A 13,864-nucleotide genomic window follows, 5' to 3' on the forward strand; every position below is an offset into this window, starting at 1 on the left:
TCCCTTCTCCAACCTCCTAAATTGGAGGAGAAATGCAGGGGAATGTCAGAACCGACACAAACACACACACCTCCCGTGCCAGACGCCCCCCCTCCCATGGCATAATCCCACAGATCTTGAAAGGGACTGGGGGGGGGAAAGAGAAGGAGCCCCATCTTTTCTTCTTCTTGCTGCCCCTCTTCTTCCATTTCTGCCCCACAGGTTTTATTTATTTTATTTATTTAATACTATTTCTATACCGCCCTTCTCCCGAAGGACTCAGGGCGGTGAACAGGGCAAGAATAAAAAATACAAATTACAAAAGTTAAAACAAGATTAAATAAATGCCCACATACTAAAATACATCTTTAAAACCAAATAAAATAACAATAGCAACCCCCTCCCCAATCCCCTCATCAGGCCAGGCCAGCTTGTTCAAAAAAGTATGTTTTTAGCTCGCGGTGAAAGGAGCGAAGGTCGGGCGCTGTCCGGAGCTCAACCGGTAGCTGATTCCATAGCTCCAGGGCGCCCACAGAGAAGGATCTCCCCCTGGGGGCCACCAGTCCACATTCTCTGACCGGTGGCACCCTGAGGAGGCCCTCTCTGTGGGAACACACAGGGCGGAGGGAAGTCGATGCCGGCAGCAGGTGTTCCCTCAGGTACTCCGGACCCCTGCCATGTAGGGCTTTGAATACCATTACTAGTACCTTGAATTGACCCTCATCTTGAGGTTGACCCTCATCTCTGTAATAATGCCGCTTGCCCCCCCTCCCGAAAAGCCCTAATAAGCAGGCATATACATAGAATGAAGGCTATTGCTAAGCACATTGATTTGTGCTTCTTAGATTGTAAGCTGCCCTGAGTCTTCGGAGAAGGGCGGGATATAAATGGGATTAAAATAAATAAAATAAAATAAGTCCCTCCAACGAGCCCCCCCCTTTGAGGAAAAAGACACACACACACACACACACACACCAGTAACCACCAAGATTCACTCATTAAGCACGGGTTCGGCGGGTTCCGAGAAGGCAGAACCTCTTAATTCACACACACCCCTTCGCTGTCCTTTCTTGGAAGGGGGGGCTGTCTCACTTTCCAGACTCAAAGATACACACACACACACGGCCCTTCTCCTCCGCCCTGCCGCCCAGAATCCCCCTCAGGCAGGGGGAGCCGCCGCCATCTTCCATTCCCTTTCCCTCCCGCCTCCCGCTTCCTCGCCTAGGCAGGGGCGGCAGGGGAAGCCCCGTTTACGAAGCGGGAGGGGGGGAAGCGGGACGCAGCTCGTCACCCCTGCACTGCTGCAATATCCTTCCGCGTCTCGTGGCGTAAAGTAGTCCTCCCAACCACGGCTCCGTTCCTTTACGGCCCGAGCCAGCCATTGGCGGTCCGCCTGGAACCACCCATTCTTTTTTTCTCTCTCTCTCTCGACCACTTCCCTGGATCTGAGATGTGTGGTTTAACAGGAAGGGTGTGTGTGGGGAGGGGGAGGGGCGGGGGTGGAAACCTGCACGGGATCTCCTGCAATTAATTTCTTATACTCCTCCGCAAGGAGGGAGGAGGAGGAGGAGGAGGGAGAAGGGGAGTAAAAGTAGATCCGGCCAGGGGGAGGGATATATAAGGCGGGCGCCGCGGCGACGCTGCCTTTTCAGTTGAGGAGAGCGGCAAGCAATCGGAACATGTCAGGCGGCTCCGCGGATTATAGCAGGTATTCTGGCGCGGACGAAGAGAAGACGGCGGGTGGGTTTTTGAGGGGAAGCTTGTTCAGGGCGAGGGTCGTCCGGCTTGTAGCGTGATGACGACAAAGAGGATTCCTGGAGACGGCCGCCGCACTCTAAACAAGGCCGCCGCGGGGAGGGTCCCCTTCTCGCGGCGAGATCGCGTCGCGTTGCCCTTGGGATACGGAGAGTTCTCCCTCGCCAGTGCCTCAAGCGGCCTGGCCGGGAACTGGGATAGGGGTGTGGGGTGGAGAAGGCATGACGGAAAATCAGACGGTTGGTCTCGAGCGTCCAGTAGCTCGCCTGTTGCCCTCCCCTCGAGCGACCACATGGACTCGCCCAAGCGGCTAGCGCGGAACCGTTGGGCGGGCGGGCGGGCGTCTCGGAAGAGTCCATTTTCACCCCCGGATGGGGGGAAGAGAGAACAGGGAGGGGCGCGGCTGGTAAAGCCGTTGGTTTGCCGGCAGCCTCGTCCATCAACCGGCGCGCGCTCGGCTCGCGCAAGCCAGTTCGTGGGTGGAGCTCTCTCGCGAGACTTCGGCGGGCTTTTGAAGGGCGAGAGTGGCGGGGAGAAGAGAAGAAGGCCCGGCATGCCGAGCTGATCACGTTCCCTGCTCGCGTTTTCCTCGCCTGCCCGATAATTTCCTGCGTAAACTGAAGAAGACAAGTCGCCCCCTTCACCCGTGTCGTATATTGTCATTCTCTTACTCCTTGGTCTTCCCACGTTGGGACTTGCCTGGTTTCTTCATTCCACGAACTCGCTAAGAGGCGCAAGAGAGGATCAAATGTAACTGCCTTAAAGTCGTTTTGGGGTTGCACGTGGAATCCTAAATGGACAGGATCTGTCGTGCTGTCTCCCGAGTTAGTCGAAGAAAACCCTGAAGGATGAGTGTGTCGCGTGCAGGCAAATTGGCATGCCGCTTTTTTTTTTTAAAAAAAATGCCATTTATATCCCGCCCTTCTCCGAAGACTCAGGGCGGCTTACAATGTAAAGCACAATGTGACCCCGTTTGAATCCTTCTGACAAGCAAAGTCAAATGAGGAAGCCAGGTTCACTTAACAACCATATTCCTAACTGAACAACTGTGGCAAGAAAGGTCAGAAAATGGGGCAAAACTCAACTTGGCAACCGTCTCGCTTAGCGATGGACATTTTTTAATTTTAATTTTTTTAAAATTTTAATCCCATTTATATCCCGCCCTTCTCTGAAGACTCAGGGCGGCTTACAATCTAAAGCACAATGTGCTTAGCAATAGCCTTCATTCTATGTATATGCCTGCTTATTAGGGCTTTCACACACACCCCAAGCGGCATTATTACAAAGTCAGCTTATTGCCCCCAACAATCTGGGTCCTCATTTTACCTACCTCGGAAGGATGGAAGGCTGAGTCAGCCTTGAGCCTGGTGGGACTCAAACCTGCACTAATTGCAGGCAGCTGGTGTAAGGAGGCGCTAGCCCACTGCTCCACCAAGGATCTTCTTAGGCGAGGTGCTTTTTACAACAACAAAAAATCAGTAAAATAGGGGCAAGTTGCATTCTTCTCTAGGACTAGATTTTTAAAGGCATAAGAGATGGATGTAACACTTTTTAAGGTTTTTTGGGAGCAGAACAAGATTCAGCCAAATACTTTATAGATCACTGCAAAGTATTATGGCAGAGCAACGTATTCTGGCAGGATGCTGTATTTAGAACTTGGACTTCCCCAGGGTATTAACTATTGGCATTGGAGATGAATGCAGAACGTTTGAAAACTTTTTTCTCAAACAAGAGAGAAATGAGTGATGACTTCTAAAGTGCACACTTTGGTGGTTGAAGCTTGTTTAAATGCAGACTGATTTTCCTAACATCAGTCAGATGTTAAGAAACAGTTGAATTGGGATGGGGAAGTCCAGATGAAGTTCCTGCTGAGCCAGTTCTGTCTTTCATCCTGGCCAACTCTACAGACAACAGAGTTTTCAGGATAAATAATTATTAGAGGGCACCTGGACAGGTAGTCCATAAATTAAATACAGTCTGAAGGCTTTAGAGGAGAGATATATACAGCTAGTCCTTGACTTACGACCACAACTGAGCCAACAATTTTGTTGCTCAGTGGGTTTTGCCCCATTTTACGACCTTTCTTGCCAAAGTTAAGTGAATCCTGGCAGTTAAGTTCGTAACATATTTTGAGTCTGGCTTCTCCATTCATTTTGCTTGTCAGAAGGTTGCAAAAGATGATCACATGTTCCGGGAACACTGCAGTCATAAATAAATCAGTTGCTAAGTGTCTGAATTTTGATCATGTGACCACGGGAATGCTGCAGTGGTGTGAAAAACGATCAAGTAACTTCGATGCCATTGTAACTAGATGGTCACTAAATGAACCGTCTGAAGTTGAGGACCACATTTTGAGAAGTATGCATTCCTGCTTGCCCCCCCCCCAATTTTTCCCAATTGTGTACATTGCAAGCAAAATACTTGATCCTCAACAATTGAGCCTAAAATTTCCATTGCTGTGCAAATCAGTTCTGAGTTTTGCTCCTCTTTCTTGCCATGATGGTTAAGTGAATCACTGCAGTTAGTAACGCAATTAAGTGAATCAGGTTTCCCCATTGACTTTACCTGATGATCATGTTATCCCAAGACATTTGCAAGTGTCTTATCTAGGAGCCAGTTGCCATGTGTTTGAATTTTGTCCATGTGACCACAGAAACGTGCAAGTATGAAAAAGGCTCATAAGCCATCAGTGCTGTTGTAACTTTGAGTGATCGCTAAATGAATGATTGTAAATCAAGGACTACCTGTAATGTACTAGCATTACAAGTAGATTAGAGAAATGCAATAAAAGCTCTTGACTGGACTGCTTATTTTTCAGGATTTTTAATGGTATTTACCATGACGTATATTTGATACATGATTGCTGAGTGATGTAGTAATGTTAGCAGAATACTAAAGCAGTACACTGTTGATTAGATTATGGTCTTTGGAATAATTACTGCATATTTAATTGCCTTCAGATACGTTATTTTGATAATTTAAAAACCCTTAAATTTGATTAACAGTATATGCTTCTTTTATCTGATAGAGACCATGGCCCAGAAGGAATGGATCCTGATGGCGTCATTGAGGTTAGTATATTACTGATAAGGTTTTTTTTACAAGAATGTGCAGAAACTTGATGAAGCATATTAAATTTTACTTTTTCTTCTTGCAGAGCAATTGGAATGAAATTGTTGACAATTTTGATGACATGAATTTAAAAGAATCCCTTCTGAGAGGAATTTATGCCTATGGTTTTGAGAAGCCTTCAGCTATCCAGCAACGTGCGATTATTCCATGTATTAAAGGTAAGCCACAGTGAAGAATCTGTTTAATAGCAGACAGAAAGTTTTGGTCTGAAGTGAAATGCAATTCCTGTTTCCTTGCAAAGTGAGATGATGGTATACCATCTTTCGGGACTGACCTAAAATGGAGACTTAGTCGTAACTCTGATCACTTGAAAAGGAACTGTACAGTTAAATTGCATCCTTAATATGTTGTGTGAGAGCAGTAAATATCTATCCTTTTTTTAGGGTATGATGTGATTGCTCAAGCTCAGTCAGGTACTGGCAAGACAGCCACATTTGCTATTTCAATCCTGCAACAGTTGGAGATTGATCTCAAGGAGACCCAAGCACTAGTATTGGCCCCCACCAGAGAATTGGCTCAACAGGTATTGATAATGTAGTTTAAAAAGCTGCTTACATGTTGCATAGGTTTCAAGTGTCATAACTGAGGCAGAATTTCTTGCAAGTTTCCAATGGCCACTCATTGCCTTTGGGTTAATAAATGTGGAAAAAGTCAAGAGATCAGATGTGACTGAGGCGGTTAATGGAATGAAGTGCATTAATAACACTGCAGGAGCTTAAGTGACAATTGTTAAAATGATACCAAATGCAAACAAATTCTCTGAGGAAAAGTACACTTAGAATGCATGTAGTTCTGCAACATGAAAATGCCTGTGTGCATGTAATCAGTTTTTCTATGAATGCAAATTGTACTGTGTGCCAATCTCTTGACCTATCGATTTTGAACTGCATTTTTGCAGAGCTGTGCTTAAAATTTTATTAAATTTATTTTTCATCCTTTATCATTTTTACAAATAACTTAGCAGTGAACATAACCAACACACTTTCCTTTTCCTATTTTCCCCACAACAACCCTGTGAGGTGAGCTGGACAGAAAGAGTGACTGACCCAAGGTCACCCAGCTGGATTTGTGACTTGAGCCAGGACTTGAAATCCCGTTTTTGTTTTTTTGTTTTTTCCTAGCCTAGAGCCTTAACCACTAGGCCAAACTGGCTGTCTTAAATGCTATATTCTGGTGCACATAAGTTTGATGGTTTTGATGAAATTGAAAGGCAATTTTAAAGCAATCTTGTGCTGTGTACTTGTTGGTGAGGGGAAAAGGTAAAAAAATGTTCATGCAGAGAATAACCAAAGTAGCTTAGAAAAACGGCTCTTGGTGTGCAGCTGAGCATACAGCTAAGATGCAGTTAGACTACTCATCTTAAAAGCCAAAGTTATTTTTAGCAGTAAATGTTTTTTTTTCATCATGTAAGTTATATATCTGATTTTCGAATTAGGTGTACAGAACGTTTCAAGTTTCTACATGCTGTTCCAAGTTCAGAACAGCTATCCTGAACTTCCTGGAGGTGTTCAGCAATAATGTCCAGAACATTTTTGGGAGAGCTCTTTAAGTTGAGAATATTTCTAGTGATATTTGAGGGGTCTGTTTTTGAACTTGAAATATTTCAGATATAAAATATTTTGCAGACCTTGGCTAGTGTTTTATCGTCTAATAAGAAAGGTCAGTTTTATCTTGCTTACTTAACAACTGATAATTCTGAAAGATTACATTGATTCTGCTTGACTATAGTGCCTGATAACTCTTTCTGGCATGGTGTCATAATCAGCCTATGGTTCTTGGCTAGCTGTTAGCTGTATTTTAGAGCGCCAAAATTTCCTTTTCATGCAGTTTCTACAAATATGGTATTTGTGGGTAGAGAGAGGTTTTCAAACTCAGATTGCTCGTCAAATATGAGACATGTGCTTGTCAGTTATTTTTTTATTATGAACCCATTGGGAAACTGACCAATGGAAACACAATAGAGAACCCACCCACCCAGAGAACTAAAATTCTAATTGAGATTTATGTCGTTTCAGATCCAGAAAGTTATTTTGGCACTTGGAGATTATATGGGCGCCACTTGCCATGCTTGCATTGGTGGTACAAATGTTCGCAATGAGATGCAGAAGCTCCAAGCAGAGGCTCCCCACATTGTGGTGGGAACTCCTGGACGTGTATTTGATATGTTAAATAGGCGCTATCTGTGTAAGTAATTCAGTGCTGATTTAAAATCTATAGCAGGCATGTCAAACTCGCGATGTCACATGACTTTTCCCCCATTGCCGGCAATGGGGTGGGCATGGTTTCAGTATGATGCATCCAGTCTGCGGGCCGGCAGTTTGACATGCCTGCTCTATAGGTTATATCAAAGTAGACATTGGTTTAAACATTGATGATTTCTTGTTACTTTTAAGTATAGGTAAAATCTCAACACAAAGTATTATAAGAATACTTAATTGGGGTCTGGTTTTTTTTTCTTTGTAGCACCTAAATGGATCAAAATGTTTGTCTTAGATGAAGCAGATGAAATGTTAAGCCGGGGGTTTAAGGATCAGATCTATGAAATTTTTCAGAAGTTAAGCACAAACATTCAGGTAAAGTCAAACTTGATGCAGTCACAAAATTGGCTGCTGTAATAATGCAGGTAAAGTTACAATGTAGCTGTGAAGTGCTGTGTTGTCGTTCCCCCTGCATAAAACAAAATTGTCTCTATACTATCTTTGTCTGTTTTTGATTCCATAGCAGACAAAGACGCTTGGTTTCATACATTCGCCTCTCACTTTGAGCAGACTAATCCGTTAATTTTCTTGAACCAGGTTGTATTGCTTTCTGCAACTATGCCAATGGATGTGTTAGAAGTGACCAAAAAGTTCATGAGAGACCCTATTCGTATTCTAGTGAAGAAAGAAGAATTGACCCTTGAGGGTATTAAGCAGTTCTACATTAATGTGGAAAGAGAGGTAAGGAAGATGATGGACTAGTTTGAAGCTAGTTAGACTTCTTGTTACAAGCACTATGCTAAAACTGCACAAGTGGAGGTATTCCCTTGGCTTTTGTGGTAATGCTAGCATGGTACACACAGGAAGAAGAGAAATGCACTGAATCAAATATGACTTGGGTGGACCTCTTTCTTAATGTCCAGTGTCCTAGTCTACAGACTTGGTGCAACACTAGGTAGTGCTTAAGAGTTTTATTTTGCACTGTCCTTTTAGGTGCTTATGATCACTTCCTTAATTTCACAGGAATGGAAGCTGGATACCCTGTGTGATTTATATGAAACTTTGACCATTACCCAGGCTGTTATTTTCCTCAACACAAGAAGGAAAGTAGATTGGCTTACAGAGAAAATGCACGCAAGAGACTTCACTGTTTCTGCTCTGGTAAGAATTTCTCTGAAGATAGGTTCTAGGATATGTTCAAATGCAAAATATGGGGAAATGCTCCTTATTCCAGTTCCCTTGAGTTGTATCAAGGATGGTATTGAAAGGCCGGAGAAAGTACTTCAGTCTGCTCCAAATATACTTCATGAATTTAAACATTACACAACAGAAGTCATGTTGCTGTTTCATCAGTAGATCCTTAATTTGTGTTAGGAATTGGTCCTCCACCTGCTTCTCATAGAAATGAAAAACACTGGATTATGCTTGTGTCTATTGACTGTCCTACTTCCTAAGTTCCTTTTGCCTAGTCCACAATGTAGTACAGTAAAAGACAGTAGCCTATTTGAAATGCCTGCATTTTTTTTATTGACTAGCAAGACGTGAAGCAATAAGAGCTGGTGTAACATTAACTCCCTTTGTATTATAAAAATCTCTACAGCATGGTGACATGGATCAGAAGGAGCGAGATGTTATCATGAGAGAGTTCAGGTCAGGATCAAGCCGTGTCCTGATTACTACTGATTTGCTGGTGAGTTTCAATAATCATTGACCTTAACTGATTTGTTTGATGTGGGTCATTGTAACCTGAGTTTCCCAAACTCTGGGAAGAGCCAAGTCCATGCCATGTTCTGGACTTGTGTAATTGCAGTATCTTACTATTGTGTCATCAGCAAAATTGAGATACCTTGACCTCCAGACTTACAGTATGTTGTTCAGTGCTTTGCCTGTTTTTGCAGGCTCGTGGCATTGATGTGCAGCAAGTATCATTGGTTATAAATTACGATCTGCCAACCAATCGTGAAAACTACATTCACAGGTGAGTTGAATTTTTGAATTTCAATTCTGAAGTCCCTTCAGAATCTTTACATCTTCAAACTTCCCTTGCTTTCTTGCATTATGTAATGTGTGTGTATGTGTGCGCGCATAGTGTGATGAGGATGGGAGGGGCAGAGCTTCTTGATTAGCCAATGAAACAAAACAGTGGGAAAACTTAAAAGTTTATTCAATTTTTGATAATTATCAAAGACTGTTAAATTAAAGTTCTTAGATCCTTGAAGTTTGCAAACATGTTTTAAAGAAGTTGCTGTTGCGTATTGTGATTAGGAAAAACATGTTCAGAGGGCTGTGCCTTTCATAAAGTTGTTGTTAGTTTAATATTGCTTTATTGGACCTTTCTTTGTGCCAATGCCTCCACTGCTTCCTTTGGTTCCTCTTACAGTGGGATTCTTTCTCTGGTGTCTTCTAGTAGAACTTTTAAATTTACCTCCCTAAGCTGTTGTCTATCTTAGTGGCTTTGTCCGTAAATGAAGTAAATTGTACCTTATTACTTGATACAAAAAAATACAGGAGTCGCTAGCCCAGTTGATGACGAGATGATGCTCAGAAACGACGACGTAATTTAGGACGTGGATTCGTAAGCGGCACACTGTTTGCATAAAGAGCGAGTTGGTATTTATATACTTTTCTTTTGTAATGACTGTTGTGAGCTATGTTTGTCTTAAAAAGCTCTTAATGGTTTGACCAGGTAGAAGCAGAAGTTGTGGGTTTGTCACCCTGTAGATCTACTGTGTGCCCAGTACTGTAATTTTTTAAGTTGTTTTGACAAGATGGTGATAAGTTTTCCCACTGATGAATACGTTTGTCTCTTTGAAAATAGAATATTAACTTTTTTTGGCTTTTAAAAACTGCAATTGGAATTACAGTGTCTGATTTAAAACAAGCTTGGTAATTTGGAGGCTGACATCAAGCTCTGTCCGTGTTCAGAAGAAATGGTGTGGGAGAACTTTTTGCCAAAGTTCTCCAGAACGGGTGGGAGGGGGAATGAGATCAGCAAAATTTATTTGGAAGTAAACATTGAATGTAATATCTTGCCTACTCTACACCAAAACTGAGAAGCTTTTCTATAATCAAAAGTATTAGTCAATATTTGCTATGCTGCTTTTAAGATGCTCAGCCCTACAAAATAGCATAAGAGATTGTAATAACATTAATCTGGCAACGTGTGTCTAGTTTCTGGCTCCCTCGCCCCAAAACAGGTTCTGTTGTTTGTCAAAAAAAAAAAAAAAAAGACCGGAGTGACGATGTATTTGCTTTGTTTGCAGGATTGGTCGAGGTGGTCGTTTTGGCAGGAAAGGTGTGGCTATAAACTTTGTGACTGAGGAGGACAAGCGGATCCTTCGGGATATTGAGACTTTCTACAATACTACAGTGGATGAAATGCCTATGAATGTGGCTGACCTCATTTAATCCCTGGGATGAGATGTTTTTGGAATGCAGTGCTCGCTGTTGCTGACCAGGCGATCCACAACGTGCATTGTGCTTCTTTCTTGGGATACGTTGAATCTTGTCTCCATGCTCATTACGGATCAGAAATACAGATTTTTGATAAGCAAAGCGACGTTTTGTCGTGAGCTTTTGTGGGGGAGAGCCTTTGGCTTTCTCCTCTTTAGGGTTTAGACTGTTGGGGTTGGGTTGAAAGTCATGGGGTCTGTACATTTTTTCTTTATTAGAAATTTGTTTCCTAGTTCTGTAGAAGTGGTAGTGCTAGATGTTCTTTATCATTTAATAATTTACTTATGGACTAAAAGGTATAAGTGCTGTATAAAATCAGCCAATTATGTTAAACTAGCATACCTACCTTTATTGTATGTTATAATTCTATATTTAGACTAAATTGGAAAGGCCTTTCAAAATGTCTAAACTTTTATAAGAACATAAAAATGCATTTTTGTTTGGTATGTATTTATTGAATAAAGTATTTAATTAGTGTTAAGTGTGATCTGGACCCTGTTGCTAAACCCTGCAAGCAATCATTACTATTGTCTTAGTTAGGGTATTAAGAGCCCATTAAATTGCCATATTGCACATGTCTTAATGAAGTTTGAATGTTCAATAAAATATATATTCACTTCATTGGATGAATTGGATGCTTTTTGGAAATTGGCAATGCAGTTCTGGGTTTCTGTTTCAATCTTCATACAGACCACCTGGTCTGTATCTGCAAGTTTTGTTTTTTGTTTTTAATCCCATTTATATCCCGCCCTTCTCCGAAGACTCAGGGCGGCTTACAATTTAAGCACAAACCAATGTGCTTAGCAGTAGCCGTCATTGTATGTATATGCCTGCTTATTAGGGCTTTTCACACACACCCCAAGCGGCATTATTACAAAGTCAGCTTAATTGCCCCCAACAATCTGGGTCCTCATTTTACCTACCTCGGAAGGATGGAAGGCTGAGTCAACCTTGAGCCTGGTGGGATGCGAACCTGCACTAATTGCAGGCAGCTGGTGTTACTTAAGGAGGCATTAGCCCACTGCTTCACTAAGTGTGCAACATTCAAATATAACTAGCAAATTATTGATTTGTGTTCTGATTAGTGGAGCTAGTGGTACAGGTAGTCCTTGATTTATGACTGTTACTGAATTACGTTCATAAGTCATGCCAGTGGTTAAGGGGTCATCAGCTGACTGATTTTGATGTATATAGTTGTAAATGCAGGCATAGGGGAAGATAGCCATCATGACATCAAAAGTAACTTTGATCAGTCACTAAGTGATCAGGTGTCATCAGGCAAGGTCTAACTACCCTGTGTGCCTAACATTGAGTGAATTCACCATGCTTCAGTTGTATTAGCACATAGGGCCATCTAGACCAGGTATGTCAAACTGCCAGCCCATGGACCGGATCTGTCGCCAAAACCACACCCACCCCATTGCCGGCAATGGGGGAAAAGTCGCAATACGTTGCACGTCACATGACTGCAAATTTGACACACCTGAGCTAGATAGTAGATTCTAACAAACATCTTGTTCAAGTTGACACCAAACTGCTCATTGAACAGTATTGTAGAGTCATTAGACAAACCAGTCTGGGTATTGTGCCCTGGTCGTTTACTACATTAACCACAAATTTATTCTGTTTCTGTCTACTCAAGAATGCTCAGGAGACCTGAGACTTTTTTCCACATAAAAATAATTAAGTTACTTTGATTAGAGTTGGAGAAAGCTTAAAGACCAAGGCTACTGTTACTCTCTTGTGCTAATGAAAAGTTTGCCTTGCCTGGATGCATGGAATGCATCTCCAATCTTCATAAACCCAGAAGCACTTTGAGCTGTAAGTTCAGGTTAGTGGAAAAGTCAGGTTGCCAATCTTGCTTCACTGTTCTTCCTATTTTCTTGCTGTTCCTTTGTATTTTATCACTACATTCTAATGAAGGATGTTTAAAAGCTGCTGAAATGCTATTGACTATAAAATTGCATTTTGGTGCTTAACATGGAGTAGTTTGAAATTTAATTTCAAAACGTAAAAATTTTTAACCTAAATTTCAAATGATGAGGCATGCCCTTCCAATTACAAGGCCCACCCTTTAGAATATCTTGGAAGTTCCAACAGGCCCCACCCTTTTGTCCTGGAATAGGGTGAGGTCATAGTGGGAGGAAAAGCGTGATGGGTTACATCAGGGATGAGTGGTCCCAGTATGTTTTTTCTGTTCTATTTTTTTCTTTGGTTTAGCCCAGTATGTATTGAGTTTTTAAATGGGCAGCTACTAGAAATGTAAACGAAACCTGGAAGATGAAATACAACAGTTCAGGGGAAGTATTGAAAATTGACATTTAACACTAGCAACAAGCAATTATGAGTGTGTGCAGACAAAACCCAGATGTGTTGCTGCATGTGGTTTTCGCAGAAATAAAATCTGAAGAGATGTCTTGATGAGTAGCATCCAGCTAGTGCTTATAAACCACATAAACCATCATTTTAATAATATAAAGGGGACCTGTGGCAAAAGTTTTGAGAACTGCCCTAATCTAAAGCCATATGCCTGTTGTGTCCGATTACATGTTTGTGTGCATGCTTTTCAGTCGGTATTGACTCCTGCTAAGTACCTGGACTAGTCCTTATAATTTTCATGGGAGGAAATCAGAAGTCGCGTGCCATTTCCTAGGGCTGAGTGTGTGATTGGCCCAAGGTCACTCAACTGCCTTAGTGCCTAAGGTGGGACTAGAACTCATGGTCTCCCAGCTTCTAGGCTAATGCCTTTAGTCACTATATCAAACTGGTTCTCTATTGTAATAGTATGATCTCTTAACCATAGCTTCTATTTTAATACAGCATTCCCCAATCTTTCTGGGTTGGTGGCCTGGTGTGGGGAGAATGGAAGGGCTGTGAGCGTCAGTGCCCACCACTCACACAGCTCAGTTGCAAATAAATTGGGGAGCCCTGTTTTTACATACTATGCCAGTGATGGAGAACCTTTTAGAGACCGAGTGCCCAAACTGCAACCCAAAACCCACTTACGTATCATCGGGTGCTGGGTGGGTGTGCCCCATTGGGTGGGTTTGGCCAATTGTATGGGTGTGGTGCATTGTGTGGGCGTGGCTACAGTGGTAATGGCAGACTGGGAGGGACTAAAAACTTCAATCAATTCTAACTGCGAGATTTTTTTTTTTTTTTGCACATGGCAGAGGCCTAAAGGGAAAAGATTTTATAAAACCCAGCTGAAGGTCTAGGACTGGAGCGATGACGCCCGTGCCCACAGAGAAGGCTCTGTGTGCCATAGGTTTGCCACCATGGTACTATGCTAACGAACTGATCACCAGAGGGCTTGTATATACTATATGTATAGCAGAAATAAAGGT

At 42.4% G+C, this 13,864-nt stretch overlaps 1 protein-coding gene across 3 annotated transcripts; it reads left to right on the forward strand.

Annotated features, from left to right (window-relative positions):
- Positions 1-1,635: 1,635 nt before the first annotated feature.
- On the forward strand, positions 1,636-11,004 carry EIF4A2 (eukaryotic translation initiation factor 4A2). 3 transcript variants are annotated; one of them, XR_014492623.1, is made up of 12 exons: positions 1,636-1,687; positions 4,763-4,805; positions 4,892-5,024; positions 5,250-5,389; positions 6,882-7,050; positions 7,330-7,439; positions 7,662-7,805; positions 8,088-8,225; positions 8,665-8,754; positions 8,963-9,042; positions 9,573-9,674; positions 10,328-11,004. XR_014492623.1 is itself a non-coding variant. In XM_083363515.1 (11 exons), exons 1-11 carry the CDS (start codon positions 1,659-1,661, stop codon positions 10,470-10,472), a joined length of 1,221 nt encoding a protein of 406 aa, XP_083219641.1. In that variant the 5' UTR covers positions 1,636-1,658; the 3' UTR covers positions 10,473-11,004. The 3 variants fall into 3 exon arrangements, 1 of the variants encoding a protein (XP_083219641.1); XR_014492624.1 differs by having other exon boundaries at positions 9,573-9,670; positions 10,328-10,468; XM_083363515.1 differs by lacking the exon at positions 9,573-9,674.
- The last annotated feature ends 2,860 nt before the right edge of the window (positions 11,005-13,864 follow it).

This window comes from Vipera ursinii (assembly GCF_947247035.1).
Source record: "Vipera ursinii genome assembly, chromosome: 5".
NCBI classification, from domain to species: Eukaryota; Metazoa; Chordata; class Lepidosauria; order Squamata; family Viperidae; genus Vipera; species Vipera ursinii.